General features: G+C 29.6%; 1 protein-coding gene across 41 annotated transcripts in view; it reads right to left on the reverse strand.

Annotated features, from left to right (window-relative positions):
- Positions 1 to 12,646: 12,646 nt before the first annotated feature.
- The window catches only part of LOC145242141 (protein hu-li tai shao-like), a 271,491-nt gene continuing 263,893 nt past the window's right edge, over positions 12,647 to 20,244 (reverse strand). For all 41 annotated transcript variants that reach the window (XM_080105113.1, XM_080105104.1, XM_080105102.1 and 38 more), the window contains 2 exons: positions 17,180 to 17,289; positions 12,647 to 13,218 (listed from right to left, as the gene is read on the reverse strand). In XM_080105113.1, coding sequence (XP_079961239.1) covers positions 13,105 to 13,218; positions 17,180 to 17,289 — 224 coding nt within the window. In that variant the 3' untranslated portion in view covers positions 12,647 to 13,104. The remainder of the gene's footprint in view (positions 13,219 to 17,179; positions 17,290 to 20,244) is intronic.

The following is a 20,244-nucleotide window of genomic DNA, read 5'->3' on the forward strand; positions in this document are numbered from 1 at the left end:
TATTAATTTAACTGTTGAATATATATATGTATATATATATATATATATATATATATATATATATATAAAAATAAAACAATATAAACATTTAACAGAAACAAACTTAACATAGCTCTATGAAGTTTATTAATTCCTTTGTTAATGAGACACTCTTGATATACCTCTCTTTTGGTATAGTCCTGATTTAAGCCGTTTAAGGGGAGTAGAAAGTGAATCTTGGGTTTACTTTCAACAACCTCGGAACTCTCGCTTCTCATTTTGTCCTTTTAGTCCTCACATTCCATGAGCGATGTTTCTGATAATGGAGGAAAAAATTGCTGTTTATAATATATTTATTATTAGTAAGTTTTTGACCTTGTAGTTTTTTTTTTAGCTCCTTGGCTTCATACCTTGTCTGGAGCGATTTCCATTAAAAAAAAAAAAAAAAGTCTAAGGATTGTTTTGATAGAATTTTTTTTTTTTTTTTTAGATAACCCCACAAATAAAATATCTAAAGGGTTAAGGTAGTGAAAGCTATTCAAGATCACACTTCAAGCTGATGATACAAACCACCAAAGTGGCCCACATATGATTGAACAGTGCTAAAACAAAAACTATTTATTGAAAGAAAAAAAAAAATGTGCTTGATTCTAACTGGAAGGAGAGTGACCAAATGTAATCTCAAGATCAGTAAGAACGTGGCTTTTAGTCGGACAACAGTGAAATTGCTTTTATTTATTTATTTATTTATTTTTTTTTTTTTCGGACCAAATGTGAATTGGTTATTCCAATTATGCTAGCAGTTGATTGGATCGTATTCAGTATGACACCATGTCTGACGTCACTCACAAGTGTGGCATGCTTCGAAACTTAATCAAAAACACAATTTAAGATTGAGTCGGTCTCTTTTCAATTAAATAAATACAAAAACAATCCGGATTTAATAAAAAGCCAATCAAGAAGCAAACACTTTAATAACAATGAAACTTTGCATATGTAAGAGTAATTATTTTGTCATCAACAAAAAACAAGACAATAAAAAAAGAAAAACCATTGATTTTCGTTTTTATTGACACAGCAATGACAGATTACTACAAGCAATATATATATATATATATATATATATATATATGAGATGGGAGGAGGCGTAACAGGTTCAAATATAGGCATTAGAAATACAGAGGTAGGTATATGTAGGTTGGGGATAGGGAAGGGGGTGAAGAGTATGAAGGGGAAGAGATGAAAAAAGTCAGTGTTGAAGGGGAAGAAGAGGAAGATAGGGAAGAGGCCTAAACATAGAAGCAAAAGGCAAAGAGAATTCGTTTTACAAAATATCAAAAAGAAAAAACAAAAAAAAAAGGAAAAAAGACAGATGGAAATGCTGAAAAAATTAGGTGAAGAAAGAAAAAAAAAAAATTGCATCTGAGACACAAAAATGGAAATTTCCACAAATAACAAATGATTTTTAGTTTTATTTAAAAAAAAAAAAAAAAATGAAATTCTTTTTTAAAAACTTTTTTTTTTTTTTATCAATGGAACTGAAGCGGTAAATTATAAAAACGGATTGTTCAAGATACAATATTGTTTTATTATTTATATTGTTTACCAACGGACTATTGTCCTCATAGATATTTATTTTATTTTGTTTTTGTGTCTTGGAAACGAGATGCTATCATTATTCAACGCTCATTTTTTATTTATTTTTTTTTTAAGCTCTATTTTTGTCATTGACGTTGATGTTTATTTTACGTTTCGTTTAATGTGCCTTAAGACCCCATCTGTTGCGATGTTTCTCTCCCGTATATAATTACATATTTATACAATTCATTTATTTAAGAGCTATAAATTACTCACCCCAGAGATGTACCATGGTTTCATTGGTAAACCTTTACTGTTCGGAAAAAAAAAACCCTTACAATACATTTCAAATCAGCATCTCACTCAATGAAGACAGATCGAAAAAACAGTTCTATGAATGAAACCATTGGTACATCTTTGGATTCTAATGTACAGTTTTTAAATAAATAAATTGTATTTTAGCTCTTATATTCTTATGATCAAGCACTTTATCGATTTCTTTTCAACATACCTTGATATAATATATATATATATATATATATATATATATATATATAAGATGTTTGTCCATTGAAATAACAAGGACCATTTGATCATTTTGGAGGGATGACAGATGACACACGATAAATTGTCAAGCAAGGGTTGTGCATTCTTAATTACTCCTCTCACAAATCAGCACTGCTCGATTCCAGTAGCAAGGAATAATCCAGGATGACTAAAAACATTGCTGAAATAAGCAGAGAGCACACACAGCACCTGTTATTCCCAAATGGTCAACCATTTTAGTACTGACCAGGCTCAACAATGCTTAACTTTGGTGATCTAACAGTAACCGGTGTCGTCATGATTATGGTATATATATATATTGCAGGGGGGTGGGGGAAAACATTACCAAACATAAAAGAACCAGACACCTGAAGAAGGCAGTTGAAACGTATAAATATTGACGTCGTTGATAAGGACAAACAATAAACAATGATAACTCTGCCTCCGGAAAATAAAGGCATCTTTTTTTTTCATTTTTAAATTTAAGATTTAAATCATTTATTTTTTGTTGCGTGTGTGTGTGTGTGTGTGAAAGGTAGTGAATATTGTGATCATTTCATTAATCTTTATCTGAAATAATGACCGATTAAAGATTTTTGAGGATATAAGATATATATATTTTTTTGGAGGGGGGTTGGGGTGCACTTGCACATTTTAGGTTTTCAAGACGATTTCTTTGTTTTAATTTTTGAAGAGTTTAACAAGGGGCGATAATCACAAAATGTACTCAAGTTTTGCAAAACATTTTTAGAAATCAAAACAAATGCATTATTTTTTTTTTAAAACAAACACATTCTTTTAATTACGATTTCAAAAATTAAAACAGTCGATTTGGAATAGTTTGAAATGTATGAAAATAGTCGGCATTTCTAAAATAAATTTTGTAATTGCCGTCCTTTGTCCCAAAATAAAACTCTTCGAAAATGAAAACAAAAAATTGTCCTGCAAAACCAGAAGTGAAATGCAGAAGGGCATTTAAAAAAATTTTTTTTTTTATAAATTTTTATTTTTAGTTCAAGCAAAATTTTTTCAAAAATTAAAAAAAAAGAAAATAATTATTTTTATGAAAAAATAAACATAAATTTTGGAAATAAAGGAAAGAACAAAATATATGTGGGGTTAGATTGGTCAGATTTAACTTGCAGAATTACAATATGTCTAAAGAAAACAATGAAAAACAACAAAAAAAAAAAGTGTACGAGAAGAGGAGTTCTCTCCATCACAGCAAAAGAAATGGTAAATTGCAAAATAAAACACGAGGGAAGGGTCCCCCCCACCCCCCCGTCGGCATCACCCTTACAAAACCAACAAGGTTCATGTAATTCGGAAACAATACCTTGTTATTTCAGCCTACAAGCTACTGGAGGAGACATGTACAGTCGCGATGCAGTTGTGGATATCTGTCAGCAACAGAGGAAGATTTAACAAAAAACAAAAACATAAAACACTATTTTATGGTGTTTTGCATTAAATGCTGGACTTACGCATCACACAAAAGCTTTGGATTACTGTGGGCGTGTGTGGAGGGCAAATGATAATTCTTAATATGATTTTGCACAAAGAAATCTAAAATCCAATCAGACTAGCAAGAATCAAGCTTTGGTCATTAGATACTTTGTAAGAGTCTGGGGCGGTGGATGGGGTAAGTTTATCGGAATACTACATACACTTTCACCAAGTTTGGAAAGAAACAAACAAAAGTAGATAACATTTGGATTCTGTATAAAATTATTAAAAAAATATAAATAATAAACATTAATTCTAAAATATACTAGATTTAAAATGAAGACCAAGCAAGAATATTAAAACTAGAAATTGAAAAAAAAAAAAAAAAAAAAAAAAAAAAAAGATTCAGTGTTAAATATATAAATATTGACATCGTCGATAAGGACAAACAATGATAAGAAAATGTGTTTCTGCGTATAAATATTACTGTTATATGAAATAAGTAATACATAAATTATTTACTTCAAAAGTACTTAATATGTAAGTGGAGCTTAATAGCATAACAAAATACTTATAGCAAGTAAGCTAAATAGAACTGCTTGTGCTTCTTTCCAGAGGAAAAGCACAAAGCTAGGCGGTAATTAGTCTGATGAGAATGAACCACAAATGTTTCTATGTAGCTTACTTACCATAAGTATATACTTATACTATAAGCACATATTCAAATAGCTTAACTGCTCTTAGTTATGCTTTTCTAATAAAATTGCTGTAAAAGCAGTTAATACCTTTAACAAACTATTTTTCTGATAAAAAAAAGAAAGAAAAGAAAACTGCCAATTGAATGTTTCCTTTATAAAATTGGAAATGTTCAGTATTTGTGAGAACACATGTAGAATTACAAAAAAAAAAAAGACTAAAGAGTTTATCATAACAGGCTTAAAGGAATCAGACTTTGCAATTACATATATATATATAAGCACTTGAAAAAGTAACAAAACTTCTGAAGCCATGAAACCTTACTTTGTCGATAAAATCTTTCAACAACTGATCTATATCAAACAAAAATTTTTTGTTAATGTATTCAGTCAAAAATCGATGAACAAAAATAAGAACCTGAACTGCATGGCTAACTTATTTTTACACTGGTGAGTAATGATCAGCTCGCTTCATAAGTCTGTACCGTTTTTTTTTTTTTTTTTTTTTTATACACAGGAAAGGAAAACAAGGGGAATAAGTATTAGAGTTACCTCCCTTTAAAATGTTTCCCCTCTCCCATAAACAAGTTTGCTCAGGTTAAAAAGCGAACTAACTTTTGAGTTTTATTAATATTTTCAAGAAACTAGAGGAAATAAATAAATAAATAAATACAACATTATTGATTGAACAAATTCATTAAGTATTGCCAAAAGAGATAAAAAATTTTCAACTTTTCACTGGCAAAGTTAACGCCCATTTACTTGATATTTTTTAATTTTAGTCTTTCTCAGCTAGAATAGAAATCCTAAACAGATCATATGTTTCTGCGATATAGACACTCCAGTGCTACAAACAAAATATTGGAATATTTTAAGTTGTATATTACTTTATATAGATTTTATAATAGGATGAGTTTAAGCTTATTACTCAGTAATAAGTGCTCGATACTAAAGTAGTAGAGTCATTGCAAGCATAGTTTTTTTTTTGGGGGGGGGCTTACATTGACAAGTCATGTTTTCAGTTGATATGACCTTCTCAGGGTCAGTACAGTATTCAATTTTCATTAAATAGTGTAGTAGCAGCTCTGAGGAAATTACAGGCCAAAACCTTAATACATATATGCACACACACACACACACACACACACACACACACACACATATATAAAGTCTGGTTAAGGCCATTTAGTTTTCAATGTTTAGCTAGTGAATGAGAACATAAGCCTTTTATTTGAGAAACGCACTTGGGTTACTGGTAGACAGCTCTGATCATTTAAAACCTGAAATTTGTAGTGAAATTGCTTCAAAGCACCCACAAAATATATTTTAAGATTATATATATATATATATATATATATATATATATATATATATATATATATACACACACACACACACACTTATTCTGAAATACAAAAAAAAAAAACACTTAATGAATTGAACAATTTATAATTAACAAAAAAAAAAAAAAAAAAATTTAAATTAATGTGAATTAAAGCTATAGCTAATTAAGTCAGGACACATTTTTTCAAATTTGGTTGAGAGTTTTTTTTTTTTGTTGTCATTTTTAATCGAAGATCTTGCAGCAATGAATGCTAATTTGTGAACATTAAACAATTTTTTGCCATTAACTTCTACAAACTGTATTTTCTAATTTCAACATATGGGGATATTGCCAATCAAAGTGAAATAGTCTCTCTCTCTCTCTCTCTATATATATATATATATATAAAAAGATGTAACTAATTATTATTTATCTTTAATATATATTTGAAATACAGATTTTAAAAGCTTTGATAGAACATTAAGCATCAAAATAAAAATAAAAATTTTTTTTTTAAGTCGCAGGCACTTGAGTGAAAGATAATGTTGGAATTGGTAAAATTTATACAATACTTCATTTTCAAGGAAATATTTTGTAAATTTTACATAAAAAATGACCAGAAACGGATTTTAATTTAGGAAACTATGTATTTACTAAAAAATTTATCAAAGAAAGATTTTTTTCACTTTTTCTTTCTTTTCAGTTACTCCTTTTTATTTGAGTGTGTGGGGGTGGGGGGGGGGTTTAAATGAATAAATCAAATACATATTTCATTTTCCTCCATTGGCAGACATTTTGTGTCTCCCACATAAAAAAAAAATAACGCACAAAAATAGACCCGACAAGGGAATACAACGATGCTAGCTGAAATGGATGAAAAAAAAAAAAAAATTTTAAATGATTGGGAAGGCACCAAAACGGACAAAATCAGTCACAAATTTATATGGCACAAAGGAGACAAAATAGAAAGCATTTTCTACCAACGGTTTACTTTCTTTTAAGAGCATTAAAAGGCAAATTGAGGAAACTTTGTAAAAAATATATATTTACTACACACAGCAAAAGAGTTTTTCGCATTCTTACCCTGCTCTCTTGAAACACTGGAGTCTGGTGGAGTGGATGTTTCATACCAAAACTATTTCCAATGCCAATGTCGTGTATAGATTAAAACCGTTTTTCACAATTTACCCTTTGATGAACTTCCCAGAGGAATGAATACGCCAATAGCAACGTTTTCTACTTTGTCATGTTTTTTTTTACCATATATATACGAAATAGGAAAAAATTGATGAAAATTTTTGAAAATCCATTGGTTAAGGATTTTTCATCATTATAATTCCTTGTTTGAATTTTTGATGGATCAATAAATACTGTAATTTATTCAATTTTATTTTTCATCATCAATTTTTTCTTATTTCTTTAATTGCTCTATCTAGTACATTGAGCTTTTTATTATCTTGATAGGTTCCAATTTTAAGATAGTCATATTTATCTTTGTAATTATATATATATATATAAACGCGCACACACGCACACAGACAGAGGTTCAGAAACAGCAGACATCTTTTAAAAAATGTCAATTCTCTCAGTAATCAAGTACAGTATGCAATGTGTGTGTATAGACATGATATATTTATTTTTCATGAAAATCAACTTCTTAAAACTGGAACAAAACCAAATCAAGAAAACAGACCTTGTACGTGCAAGTAGTTCAATATGCTTTCAGATAGAGCCTTATAACAATAGTAAGCAATTAAAAAGGTCTTAAGAGATGCTACTGCAGTTTCAGGGTAGATTAGATCATTAATAGTGTATTAACAATATCCGTCGCACTTTTATATTTAGAAAAGACGCAAAGGATAACATTAACACTCCTGACGACTGGATCTACTGTGAAACTGCAGTAATGTCTTTAGGATACGCTCTTCAATTGTTTACTTTTTCTATATGCACTACACATCTCACAAGCATCCATTTTTATTTTGTATCTGTACATAGGGAATATCTTGATGAAGAACGAAAATGTGTCGGGTTGCAAAGGCAGGACCACAAAACACTGCCAAAGGAAAATTGGGGAGGAGGAAGTAGGGGGCTGCGATCACTTTACTTTGAAATTGCCGTCCATTTTTGTAAGATAAGGGGCTGAGGGGGCAGGGGAGGGACTGGAGTTAAAAGTCTTTTATAAGTAAATCTGCAGCCGAAGCAATCTTTTTTGTTTAATAGAAATACACGAGTGCAAAAATGGGAGCTAAGTTCTCGTCCAAAAAATAAATTATACCATATCCTTTGTTAATAAAAATTTTTTTAAAATAAAATTTAAAAAAATAAATAAAAAATAGTTCAAACTTGCTATTTTCATCCGAAAGTTGTAGTCAGAGGAAAGTCAATTGAAACTGTATTCTTTAGTTGTTTATGTAAGCATGTATTTTCATCTATAGCACATATTACATTGTATATATTTGATTGACAAACATGGGTTACTCAAAAAGAAACTAAAAGCAGTTTATATATATTTTTTAAAACTACAAATCTAAATGGATATTTAAACTTAAGTTCAAAGTATAATTTTATCTTCCTCTTGTTTTCCTGTTTCAAAAGCAGGGTAAGTTTCTGAAATTCACTCATCTTAAAAAAAAAAAATGACATCAATAGGAATAAACTAAAAGGTTTCATTAGACCTTAGCAAATGACATCTTTTTAGGATGATATCACATTAGCTAAACACAGGCTAGGAGGAAAATGTCTGGATTTGTTTCATAAACGTCTAAATGATTCTTAACTGGGAAAGGTTCATATAAGAAATGGGAGTGGGGGATGAGTTGAATAATAAAGTGTGGATCACGGATCATGGCAGAGATTTTTTTAAATGATTCCAAAGCATATTGTCACCGATGCATTAGAAGCTATTGTGATAATGGCCAGGTTTATAGAGGGGTGACATCTAATTATATATATTCATTACATAGATATTCGTTTGTTTTTTTTTTGTTTTACCTCCAAACAAGTATATTTCCACTGAAGCATTATAGGCTACTATGATAGGGGCTAGATTTATAAGATTGTAACTTGAGTGGGAAGTTGGACAGCAAGATGCTTGTTTAAATTACATTTAAACTTCTATGACGAAATGAGTTCCTTTAGTGTTTAACCTACTTGTGCTCATGGTCGTATTAACAACGATTGGGGTGAGCCGGCTTCCTCCCTGGTGTGTACCACATCTCACGTGCAGCAGTCCTGGGTAAGGCCATAGGACATGGTTGACCACTCAGGATTTCAACATCAAAGACCAACAACTTGTGGGCAAGAAAAAGATTGCATATACCACGAATAGAAAAAAGTAATCCTAAATTTCTATCTTTAGAGAAACATCCGTCCATTTATATTTATTACTTATTTTAATGTGGATATTCTATTCACAAGCTGATCAGAAGTAAGACTTATCATCTTCCATTAAAAAGATGTCTGCAAATGAGACGTGAGAGTATCGACCCAACTGGTTGGGAGTCCCTAGATGAAGACCATAACTGTTGGATAGAAGCAAGAGGAGAGATAGTGAAAGGGGAGGAGAGAGCGGAGATGGCAGAAACCTGCATCAAAGCTCTCAGAACCCGATGCTATCTACATCTGTGTTAGATCCAGCTGATCCAAGATCACCTTACACAGTCAGAGTAGACGCCGAAATTTGACAATGCACTGACCTGAGGCACAAAATTCCTCAGTAGAATCCAAGAACAAGAAAAATATTAACATTCAGAGTGCATAAATTTTAATTAAATTGCATGTTTAATAAATTAGTTATACTTCTATACCATGAAATCTTTTACTCTTTATGTAATTCCTAATAATTTATTATAAAAAATGCAACGACTTATTTTACAAGAGAAATGTTGGTTCTTGTCCAGAATTCAACATAATTAAAAAAAAACAGGAAAATCTTTATCATGTATGTACCCATCACAGAATGAAAATGTCATATTCCAAAAATTGCATAAATTGATCAACTATTTTTTATATATAGATCATTTATTGATTTTAATCGTAAATTGTATACATTACAAAGATGATTTTGATCCTGTCAGTTCAAATTGAGTTGTCTTCCTTTATTAAAGATGATGGAGTGAGACCATCCTTGCTTCTGCATAAAATTTGATTTTCTTACAAAAGATAAAACTACTTGATCAATTTACATGATTTTTGGAATATAACATTTTTCTTCCATGACACGTATGTACATCAAAGATTTTTCTGTATTTTTGTTTTATAATTTAGTTGGATTCTGAACAAGAGCCAAAATGTTTAAGGGGGGAGGGGCTACTAGAGTAAAATGGAAATCAGAAAGAGTTCATAGGTTATGAACCACTGGTCTATAATGATCATCCTTTATCATTCCTCCTCTTGCAGAATTCAGATTTTAAAAGCAATTTGGCAATAAAGCAAAATCGTTCACAAAATACAAATAATAAATAAATTTTGTTTAAGCAGGAAAAACTAAATTGCAAAATAATAATAATAAAAAAAAGAATATATATATATATATATATATATATATATAAAAAGGTATGAAAATGAAATAAAAACTTGAAATGAAAACAAACAAAAAAAAAAATGAAGGATAGGAAGACTTAAAGCAAATTGTTTTTATTTTTGTTCATTTTTTTTTTTACATTTAGGATTTTTCGAAGAGAAAAAAAAAGGAATGGAAATAAAAAGGAAACAAAAATATTGAAGAGACATGCAAGGAAAAGAAACAGAATAACTTTGTTTCTTTTCCCTCTGTTTTTATACTTATGTTTCTTCATTGAAAAAAAATCTTTTTGTTTCTTCAATCTATTGTTTTATTGCCATTTAATTGAAAAATAAAAATACAAAGTTGAATTAAAACAGATGCGCCTTATCCCACAGAATCCATGAGCAAAGAAAGAGCAGGAGGAAGAGGAGGAGGGGTTGTTCATCTCGATGGCTGCACATACGCGATTTAGCATACGTTTTTTTATTTTTTTATGGGACCTCTTTACAAGAGGAGGAAGAAGAGAAAAATGGATGCCTCTTTTTGGTAAATTATTTTCTTAAATGATGGAATTAAGACCAAGCCAAATAGCTGCAGAACAATTCTCACATTTGTTACAAATAAAGCGTGAAATATCAGGCAATTTACCAGAGGAAGAGAGATGAAGACCGTCTCTTCCCTTTTTTCCGTCTCTCTTCCCCCTTAATACATAAAAAAAAAAAAAAAAGAGCCAAAAGCCATCAGAGGCAGCCAGAGTTAAAAAAAGAAAAATATCTGAAAAATACGAGTTCACCATTTTGAAGGAGACAGATATTTAAGGTACAGTCTAAAATCAGAAACCATTTCAATTTGAAGGCGTCATCCGACAAGGAAAAGCAAAGGACGGGGGGATGAAAAAAAAAAAAATAAAATAAAAAAAATGAAAAAGAAAATGAAAATTAGCATTGAACAATAAAAACTATTAAAAAAAAACAAAAAACAAAAAAATGATGTTTTGTTTAAATTTGTGTATTTTTTCTCCTTTTCTTATAAATTGAAGTAGCAGCGGTAGCAGCAGCAACAGCAGCAGCAAGAGGAGGAATACGAAGGCGAGTTTGAAAGACGAAAACAATTGAGCTGACAACGGGCGTTTACAATGTAGGATTTTTTTTTTTTTTAAACATTCATAGTAAATTCATTTAATCATTTATGTTTGGTGGCTTTTAATAGTTTGCTTAAATCCTTGACACAAAGAAAGCATAATTTAAAAAACAAAAAAAAAAAAAAAAAACACTATACCCTCCCCCCAAATTAAACGTAAAAACTACTGGTACAAAAAAAAAAAAAGAAAAAAGAAAAGAAAGAAAAAAATCCAAAAAGACCCACCAGTTGTGTTGTGTGCACGTATGTGTATATTCAATTATTGGGGGAGAAGGAAGAGGACTCATTTTCTTTCAGGAGGAAAAAAAAAAAAAAGGCAATGGGAACAAAAATATATTCACTTTTCTTTTTGTTAATCATAAATTTATATAAGAAATGAAAATATATGAAAATAGAATGAACCACGAAGAATAAAACAGAGATTCATTTTCGTTTGAGTTATTGTTTAACAAAAAAAAAATTTCAGCTAAAAAAAAAAAAAATTCAAAAAGTATCTTTACAATTTTTTTTTTTTTTTTAATTTTTTTTTTCTTAAAAAAATTAAATGAAGTTTTTAAAAAATGCATCTCCATGTATTTAAAAAATAAAAAAAAACACGAAAACAAACGATAATATTCCCTATTTTTCTCTGACATTTTAAATGAAGAATTCAAGTTAGATTTCTTTGTTTACTTAGAAAAATAAATAAGAAAAACGGGGCCCCGGGAAAAAAATACCAACTTATAAGGGAAATGGCAAAGAATTCTTTTATTTTTTTTTTTTCGTATAGATAATGCATTTATTATTAACTACTTAAATTTAACTCTGCCCCAACTTTTATCTATATATATATATATAGATATACTTTTATCTATATATATATATATATAGATATACTTTTATCTATATACAAAAAATGAAACAAAAAATCATTTTTTTGTTTCATTTACAGATTTCTTTCGATTTTGCAATGTTTTTATAAATATTTTCTAAATTTACTGATTTTTAAATTATTGATTGTAGCAAAATATTCTACTTTTTTAGTTGGGCTCAAGTCCAAAAGGTTGACAACATTTTGGACCTGAAACCACAACCCGGCAAAGGATAATTACATTGTTTGAACATAATTAATTTTGAAATCATAAAAGAAATATTAATTACTACATTAAAAAAAAAAAAACCAAAAAAACACAGAAAACACGCAAGCAATGGCTTTGTCGTTAAATTTTTAGGATTTCTGTTGTTCAAACTTATCAGCAGGTATTTTATAATTATCATCCGTAATCCGATAGTTGATTTGCTGAATTGTTTTTATAAAATATCGAGAATTTTTTTTTTTTTTCTTTTGCAGCCCTATAAAAAAAAAGTTAAAGGAGCTCCATTTTATGATTGAATAAAATATTTCTTTACAAATCACATTTTGTCATTAATCACTCCAAGTTATTTTTCCACTTTTCTTTTAAAATACCATAAATGGCAACAAGCACAATAAAATAAAAAGAGAAACATTTATATGGAAGCTGGACAAGAAATTAAAGCAAGAAAAGCTTAATTCATTTAGAAGTTCTGACATTGATATTTAAAGATCGTCATGATTGCCAACCATCAAAACTTTATCATAATTATAACTTATGTTTTTACATTTTTTTGATGTCGTGTTATTCATATGTCCAAACTGTGAAGTGATTATTATTTTTATTATCTATTTCATGAAAATCGATCTACCCCCACCCCTGTCCACCCTCCAGTTACCGAAAGGTGGGAGGAGGAAGGGGTGGGGGATGAAGGTACGTAACGCTGTCCGAGAGGTGGGACAAGGGGTGGGGGCATCACACACGCACACACACATACCTCCAGCTCGCTGCTGCTGATACCTACGACGACGACAACAACAGAAACAACATAGAGTTCTACTCCTTGCTTTCCTTAGACTCCTTCTTCTTTTTCGAGAAGGATGGCATACGGAATTTCTTTTTCTTTTTCTTATCCTTCGTTGGTGATGGATGTTCCTTAGTGGGAGAGCCCTGAAAATTAGAGAAAGTTACAATCAGTTGAGCTTTTAATCAAATCATGTTTATTGGTTTTAATCAAATCATGTCTATTGGTTTTAATCAAATCATGTTTATTGGTTTTAATCAAATCATGTCTATTGGTTTTAATCAAATCATGTTTATTGGTTTTAATCGAATCATGTTTATTGGTTTTAATCAAATCATGTTTATTGGTTTTAATCGAATCATGTTTATTGGTTTTAATCAAATCATGTTTATTGGTTTTAATCAAATCATGTTTATTGGTTTTAATCAAATCATGTTTATTGGTTTTAATCAAATCATGTTCATTGGTTTTAATCAAATCATGTTCATTGGTTTTAATCAAATCATGTTTATTGGTTTTAATCAAATCATGTTTATTGGTTTTAATCAAATCATGTTTATGGGTTTTAATCAAATCATGTTTATTGGTTTTAATCAAATCATGTTCATTGGTTTTAATCAAATCATGTTTATTGGTTTTAATCAAATCATGTTTATGGGTTTTAATCAAATCATGTTTATGGGTTTTAATCAAATCATGTTTATGGGTTTTAATCAAATCATGTTTATGGGTTTTAATCAAATCATGTTTATGGGTTTTAATCAAATCATGTTTATGGGTTTTACCACAGATAAATGTATTTTTTGGATTATCGGACGACTCCTCTTGAGCATTATTCTTACGTTTTGATCGAGGTAATCGCTGACTTTCTTCCGGTGTATCTTGTCAAACTCGGGAATCTTGCTTTTGAACTCTGAAATCTGCACAAAACTTCAAACAGAATCCTTAAACAAGTCTAAGCTACTCCCATAGATTAAATAAAGGGTTTCATTCAAAATTCTGTTCACATTTACGAATTCGACAAGATATGCCAGTGGTTGCATTGACTGAAACATTGTGAGAATGACACTCAAGATGAGAACAGTAGTTTGAATACTTCAAATTATCAATCCTCATCTCAAAACTTCAGAAACATAAGATAAACAAATATTTTGCAATATATTTAATGTTGAAAGTAGAATACCTATTGTAAGCGTTTCGTTAAACAAAAAGTAGACGGGAAAAGAGAAGGGTTAAAGGTTCATACTCTGACCAATATAATTAGTTCATAAACGACTCCACTTTGTCCAATATAATTAATCATGATAAAAATATAGTGACCCCCCCCCTCCTAAAACTCTTGAGTTGTTAATACAATTCACAATACATTTGATAAACTTTAGTTTAGATCTGCCTTATCCACCAAGTATCAGGCATAAATGCCCAACTGTTTCTTTTATTTGACGTACACGAGTACTACCCCACTAGCGAATTATGCATTGGCTTTGATGATGTACGTTGTTCAACTGAGGGAGACATTTTTACAAGGAAAGAACTTTTGCGTGTTTTTTTTAATTTTGGCTTGAAATTTGTGCATGATTTTTGTTATTATGATTTTATCTGTTTTTTTTTTTTTTTGGAGGGGGGGGGGATTTTTTTTTTTTTTTTTTTTTTTTGCTGAAGTTTATGTAATTATTAACAGAAAAATTGGTGAAAGTCAAAATAGAAACCGTGCTATTTTTAAATATTATTTTCAAGTTTAATTTAAGTTTTACGATACCTGCGTTATTTTTTATTTAAAAATAAAAAAATAAAAATTTCAAGTTCACTTGAACTTTACGGATTCTTTTCTTATTGTTTTTGTATTCTTTTGTTATTTATTTTGTTTTGTTTCTTTGTTTATTATTTTTTGGCCGGATTTAACAAACAAACAAAATGAAAGCAAAGCAAAACAAAACAAAAAAATCGGTGCTTATGCACTTATGTTACCGTTATTTTTTTTTTTAAAAAAAATGGTTTAAGGTATCGTAACATTTTAATTAAACTTGAAAGTACTATTTAAAAATAGTGTGGATCGATAAGTGCAGTAGCACAAAATAACATTTCACTGTGTTTCAATCTACGACATTCCATGAGAGGTACATACACGCTAAAGCTTTTTGTTTATCGCCACTGCCACAAGTGCTAATTTTGACTTTCACCAATTTTCCTTTAAAAAATAATTAGAAATTCTTCAAACATTGAGGGAAACACTTAAACCATTTAAAAAAAAAAATAAAATAACGGTAACATAAGTGCATAAGCACCAAATTTTTCTTTGTTTTGTTTGCTTTCATTTTGTTTGTTTGTTAAATCCAGCCAAAAAAAGAATAAATAAAATAACAACAAAAGAATACAAAAACAATAAGAAGAAAAGAATCCATAAAGTCCAAGCGAACTTGAAATTTTAATTTTTTATTTTTAAATAAAAAATAATGCAAGTATCGTAAAACTTTAATTAAACTTGAAAATAATATTTAAAAATAGCGTGGATTCCATTTTGACTTTCACAAATTTTCCTGTTAATAATTACATAAACTCCGACAAAAAAAAAAAAAAAGTATCCATAAAAAAAAACAGAAACAATCATAATTACAAAAATCATGCGCAAAGTTCAAGCCAAAATAAATTTAAAAAAAAAAAAAAAAAAAAAACTAGGTCACACATGCAAAAATTCTTTCCTTGTAAAAATAATAACGTTTCCCTCAGTCGAACAATGTACAACCTCGGAACCGATGCATATTTTGCTATAGGGGTAGCATTCGTGTACATCCGCCTCTTTTTTTTTTATAATACATAAAAGATCAAAACATCCAATAAGATTAACATTTTCTTCAATGTTGAAGGTATGCACACCTCATCCAATGCCTTCATGAAATTGTTAATGAAATTCATAATCCTTTCTGCAATCCAACTATATTTCATACAAATAAAAACCAGTCAATGTCTGAAACGTCGACAATAATAAAGACCCCTGTACAAGACATGCACTATTATCATTTAATATTATATATTTGGGCTGTGACGACCGTCTTCCGTTCAAGAATTTTAACATTTAGATATTGAGATGAGACAACCTCACAAAAAAAAAGGTGGGAAAATGTATAAAGGCTGGTGAATATGAAGCCGATTCAGGATAACAGAGTGCAGACGGGTGTATGCAAATGCCGAGCTGTGAGCAAAATGACATCACGGTAGAAAAAAAAAAAAATAAAAACTACAAAAAAGAATGTGTGCACAAACAGAAGAGCATGTTCGAAATGACGTTCAAGGACAGAGGTCAGAGAGAAGGAGCACAATCACGTTTTATTCGGGAAAGTACCCGGAGATAAAGGTTGTTGTTACAAAAAAAAAAAAAAAAGAAAGTCGCGTTATTATTTATCTTATGTCCTTTGCGATGTATCTGCTACAACGTGTGGGGTCTACGTGAGTACGATTACATTTCTATTGATGAGACAATCATCAAAATGTCCTCCATATTATTAACTTGTGATAAAACAAAGACTGTTTTACCAATGCCTATCTTTCCATTATTATCATCATTATATAAAGTCTCCCTTCTCTTTAATAAAGTAGTTAAGCCTAAGGATTATAACCTATTTTTACAACTGACCTCTTTCATTCCTTTTATCAGTACCTTTTTTGTGCACTTTCTAATTTTAACGTCACCAATCATTCAGGCTTTAGCAGCCGTGTTGGGTGCGTACCAGACCTACCATCAAGTCCTCACTTGTCCGTCTTCAGCATAATGTTAAAACAATGGATATGTAACATTTGGTCAAATGAGACCTGGCATATTAATTCTGATACCCTGACAGAAGTGAGAATGAATATACTGAAGTCTGAACAATTCACAATGGTTTGATCACATTAAAAGTGACTCTTGGAGGAATAAAAGCGGAAACCTTGAGGTAGAAGGCTGGAGAATAGTTGGACGACTCCCAAAAATTTAGATGCACACTACAAGAATTTTTTTAGAATCTGAATGCAATCAATTCTCAAGATCATGAAGTTAAGAAACTGAGATTGCAGGCTGTCAGAAAATACCAAATCCCTCCAAACTTTTTGATAACAAAGAACATTTTTTACCTCCTTGCTGCTCCTGTCGTCCAGGGTTTCACCCCCGCTAGCACTGTCCGTTGATCTCAAAGTATCAGACTTGGCCGGAGATCCAGGCTTTTCTTCATCTCCTTTCTCACCTATTTAGCAAAAGAAAAGAAGTTTTACAAAATGGGGGGAAAAAAATTAAAAAAATAATAATTAAAAAATAATAATAATAATAAAAACAAAAGTTTATTCAAAATTCCAGAAAAAACATTTTAACAAATTAATTTCTACTCCAGTGGAATTACATTATCGACAACTGTAATTTTAAAATCAGTGTGTTGCAAACATTTCTAAACATCATTAAACAAACCATTTTCTGCCTGGAAAAATAATAAAACTAAATCTCAATCATAGTTGGAATCCTCAAAGAAGATTTTAGATTATGTTTTGCCAAAATTAAAATGCTAAATTTAGAGTTAAATTTTTTTTTTTTTTATTTTCATTAATGGTAGTACATAATTGGATCAACTTTATCAATAAGAGCACAAAAATTCAATTTTACTTGTTTTGAATTTGTGGCTGTGGCAGCGATTCATATGATCTTAAACAGATGTTTTACCAGAAAGCATAAAAAACCTGCTTCATTTTACCCATCCCAATATTTAAAAAATGAGTAAATCCATTTTAAAAATTATAATTTTTAAAATCTACAAGCAAGAGTATTATTTTTTTTTTCAATACTCTAGCACAGTTCATTATAATGTCTAAAAAATAATGCACCTCCATTTATCAAGATTAACATTTCCAATTAGCAGGATCCATGGCTTAGCAGTGTCTGGGGAAATTGAGCAAATCAAGAATCCAGAAATAAATTGACTAGGAAGATTCTTTTCACTCAAAATGCAAAGTTTCTATCCATAATATAAAATGAAAACAATCATTAAACTAGCAAACAATAAGATTGAATAGTAAATTAATAAGATGTTCTTTTGCAAAGCAATATACAAATTAGTGTTATTCTTCTGCTTTCATTTTTAATATAAATTTGCCATTTGGATCTCACTGTTAGTACCATAAATGGGCTAACTTTATAGATAGAAATGATATTAGATTCTTCAGCCTCGCTGCCCGACTTGAATAGGTTTGGTTTATCTATGTTATACATCAAATTTTTTTTTTTGATCAGATGAAGAGAATTATTTAATTCCAAAATTATGATTAATTAAATGAAAGTATTTTTAACAATAGCAACTGAGACCAATTACATAGTCAGCAATAACATCCACTAAACCAGTCATGCACCACAATCCCCATACATGAATAAGAAATATATGAAGAACTAAACTTAATAATATCATAGTTTTTAACTTTAGTTTTTTTGCAGGACAAGTTTTTTTGGTCATCATTTTCATCAAGACGCCTTGTATATTACATATGTGCTCCCCTTATTGGTGGAATAAATATGCTTCATAAAAAAAAAAAAAGAAACCTGCAACTTATGAAAGATATAATAAATTACTTTCAAAATGAAGATCAAAGATTTTTTTACTGTCAAATAATAATGATAAAAACCCCCACAAAAAACAAGTATATTAATAAAAAGGAAAAATAACTTTTTGATAAAAAGCTAAAAAAGGGAACACAAAAATCCATACAAATAATCAGTGAAACAATTATCCATTTAGTGTTTGTTTTTCGTTTTGTAGTTTGAAAATTTCATTGTAATTCAAGACAAAGTAGAAATATTTATGAAGATTTGATTGATATATAAACGCTTAAAGAACTACCAAGTTTTAAATTTGGATATTTAATGCTTCTGTATATCTGTTCTTTTTTTCTAATAATAAAGTTAAAAAAACAAATTTTTTAAATTGATAAAATGGATTTTAATGCATATTTTGTATTGTCATTACATCTTGAATTGCAATGTAAGTTTCCATTTCTACAAACATACCAACATGCAGAAATTTAAATGTGTAATGTTATCTTTTTTGTTTTTATATATATATATATATACACACACACACACACACACACACACACACACACACACACACACACACAGAACAATACTGTTGCTTTAATAATTTTTTTATATTGGTATACACCAAACATAATAATTAAAAATTTTTTTAAAAACATTGTTTTCCAAATAGATCTTCAGAAACGTATGTGAAATACCAAACAAATCTATCTATATATCTATATATATTTGAAAGTAGATAAAATGTCCATAAAAAGTGATTCCAGTAGTTGAGGTATGCAAGTTGAAATTAACCAAGTGTAATTATCAAGGTGTATGAATTTCAAACAGAAAAAGATGTGTTAGATCACTAGGTTGACTAATTTCCCCCTAATCACAAATAAAATCTTGAATGGCGCCGATTATTTATTTTTTAAAGAATGCAAACTGCGAGATCTGCAGTTTGTGCCTATTTTTTCCATGTTTATCACTGGTGCTTATATAAGGAAATATATAATATACATTGAAAAAAGATTTATTTTAATAAAATAGCTTATTCTTATTCAATTCGTGTGACATACATGTACAGTAAGGGGGATTTAAGGGAAAATATATGCAAAACGCAACAAACATATTTAGAACCCCTTTCCTTTCTGTCTTTAATGCAGTGATAAAGTATTCTTTTATTTCAAGACATTTTGCATAGCTGAGCAATGAAATCCATTTACCAAAATGTCATACGAAGCAAATAGAAAACTGATTTCACATAAAAAGTTTATCCATTCATTAGACATGAAATAAGTTTACTGTGTCGAACAAAAACAATATGACTTGAATGAAAAATATAAAAAGAAATAAATATTATTTTTTTTATTGAAATATTATAGTTTCCACAATGTTTACACTGACCGATCTATTTTTAGACTGTTCCATTCTGGCCAATTAATTTAAAATGGAACCATTATTGCTGCTAAGCCAGCATGAAAATGATAATGATTAAGTCATACTAAGCACGCATCACCTTTTCAACTGGCAAATCGGTGTATCTGCCATAGTTTAGTAGTGAGGTCTTTTTACTAACACTATTCTCTCATTGCATATTTTAGGGTTCATTTTGTAAACAAAAGTTTTATTTCCTTAATTC

Source organism: Euprymna scolopes, chromosome 21, assembly GCF_053919585.1.
Source record: "Euprymna scolopes isolate OS-2025 chromosome 21, ASM5391958v1, whole genome shotgun sequence".
Classification (NCBI taxonomy): domain Eukaryota; kingdom Metazoa; phylum Mollusca; class Cephalopoda; order Sepiida; family Sepiolidae; genus Euprymna; species Euprymna scolopes.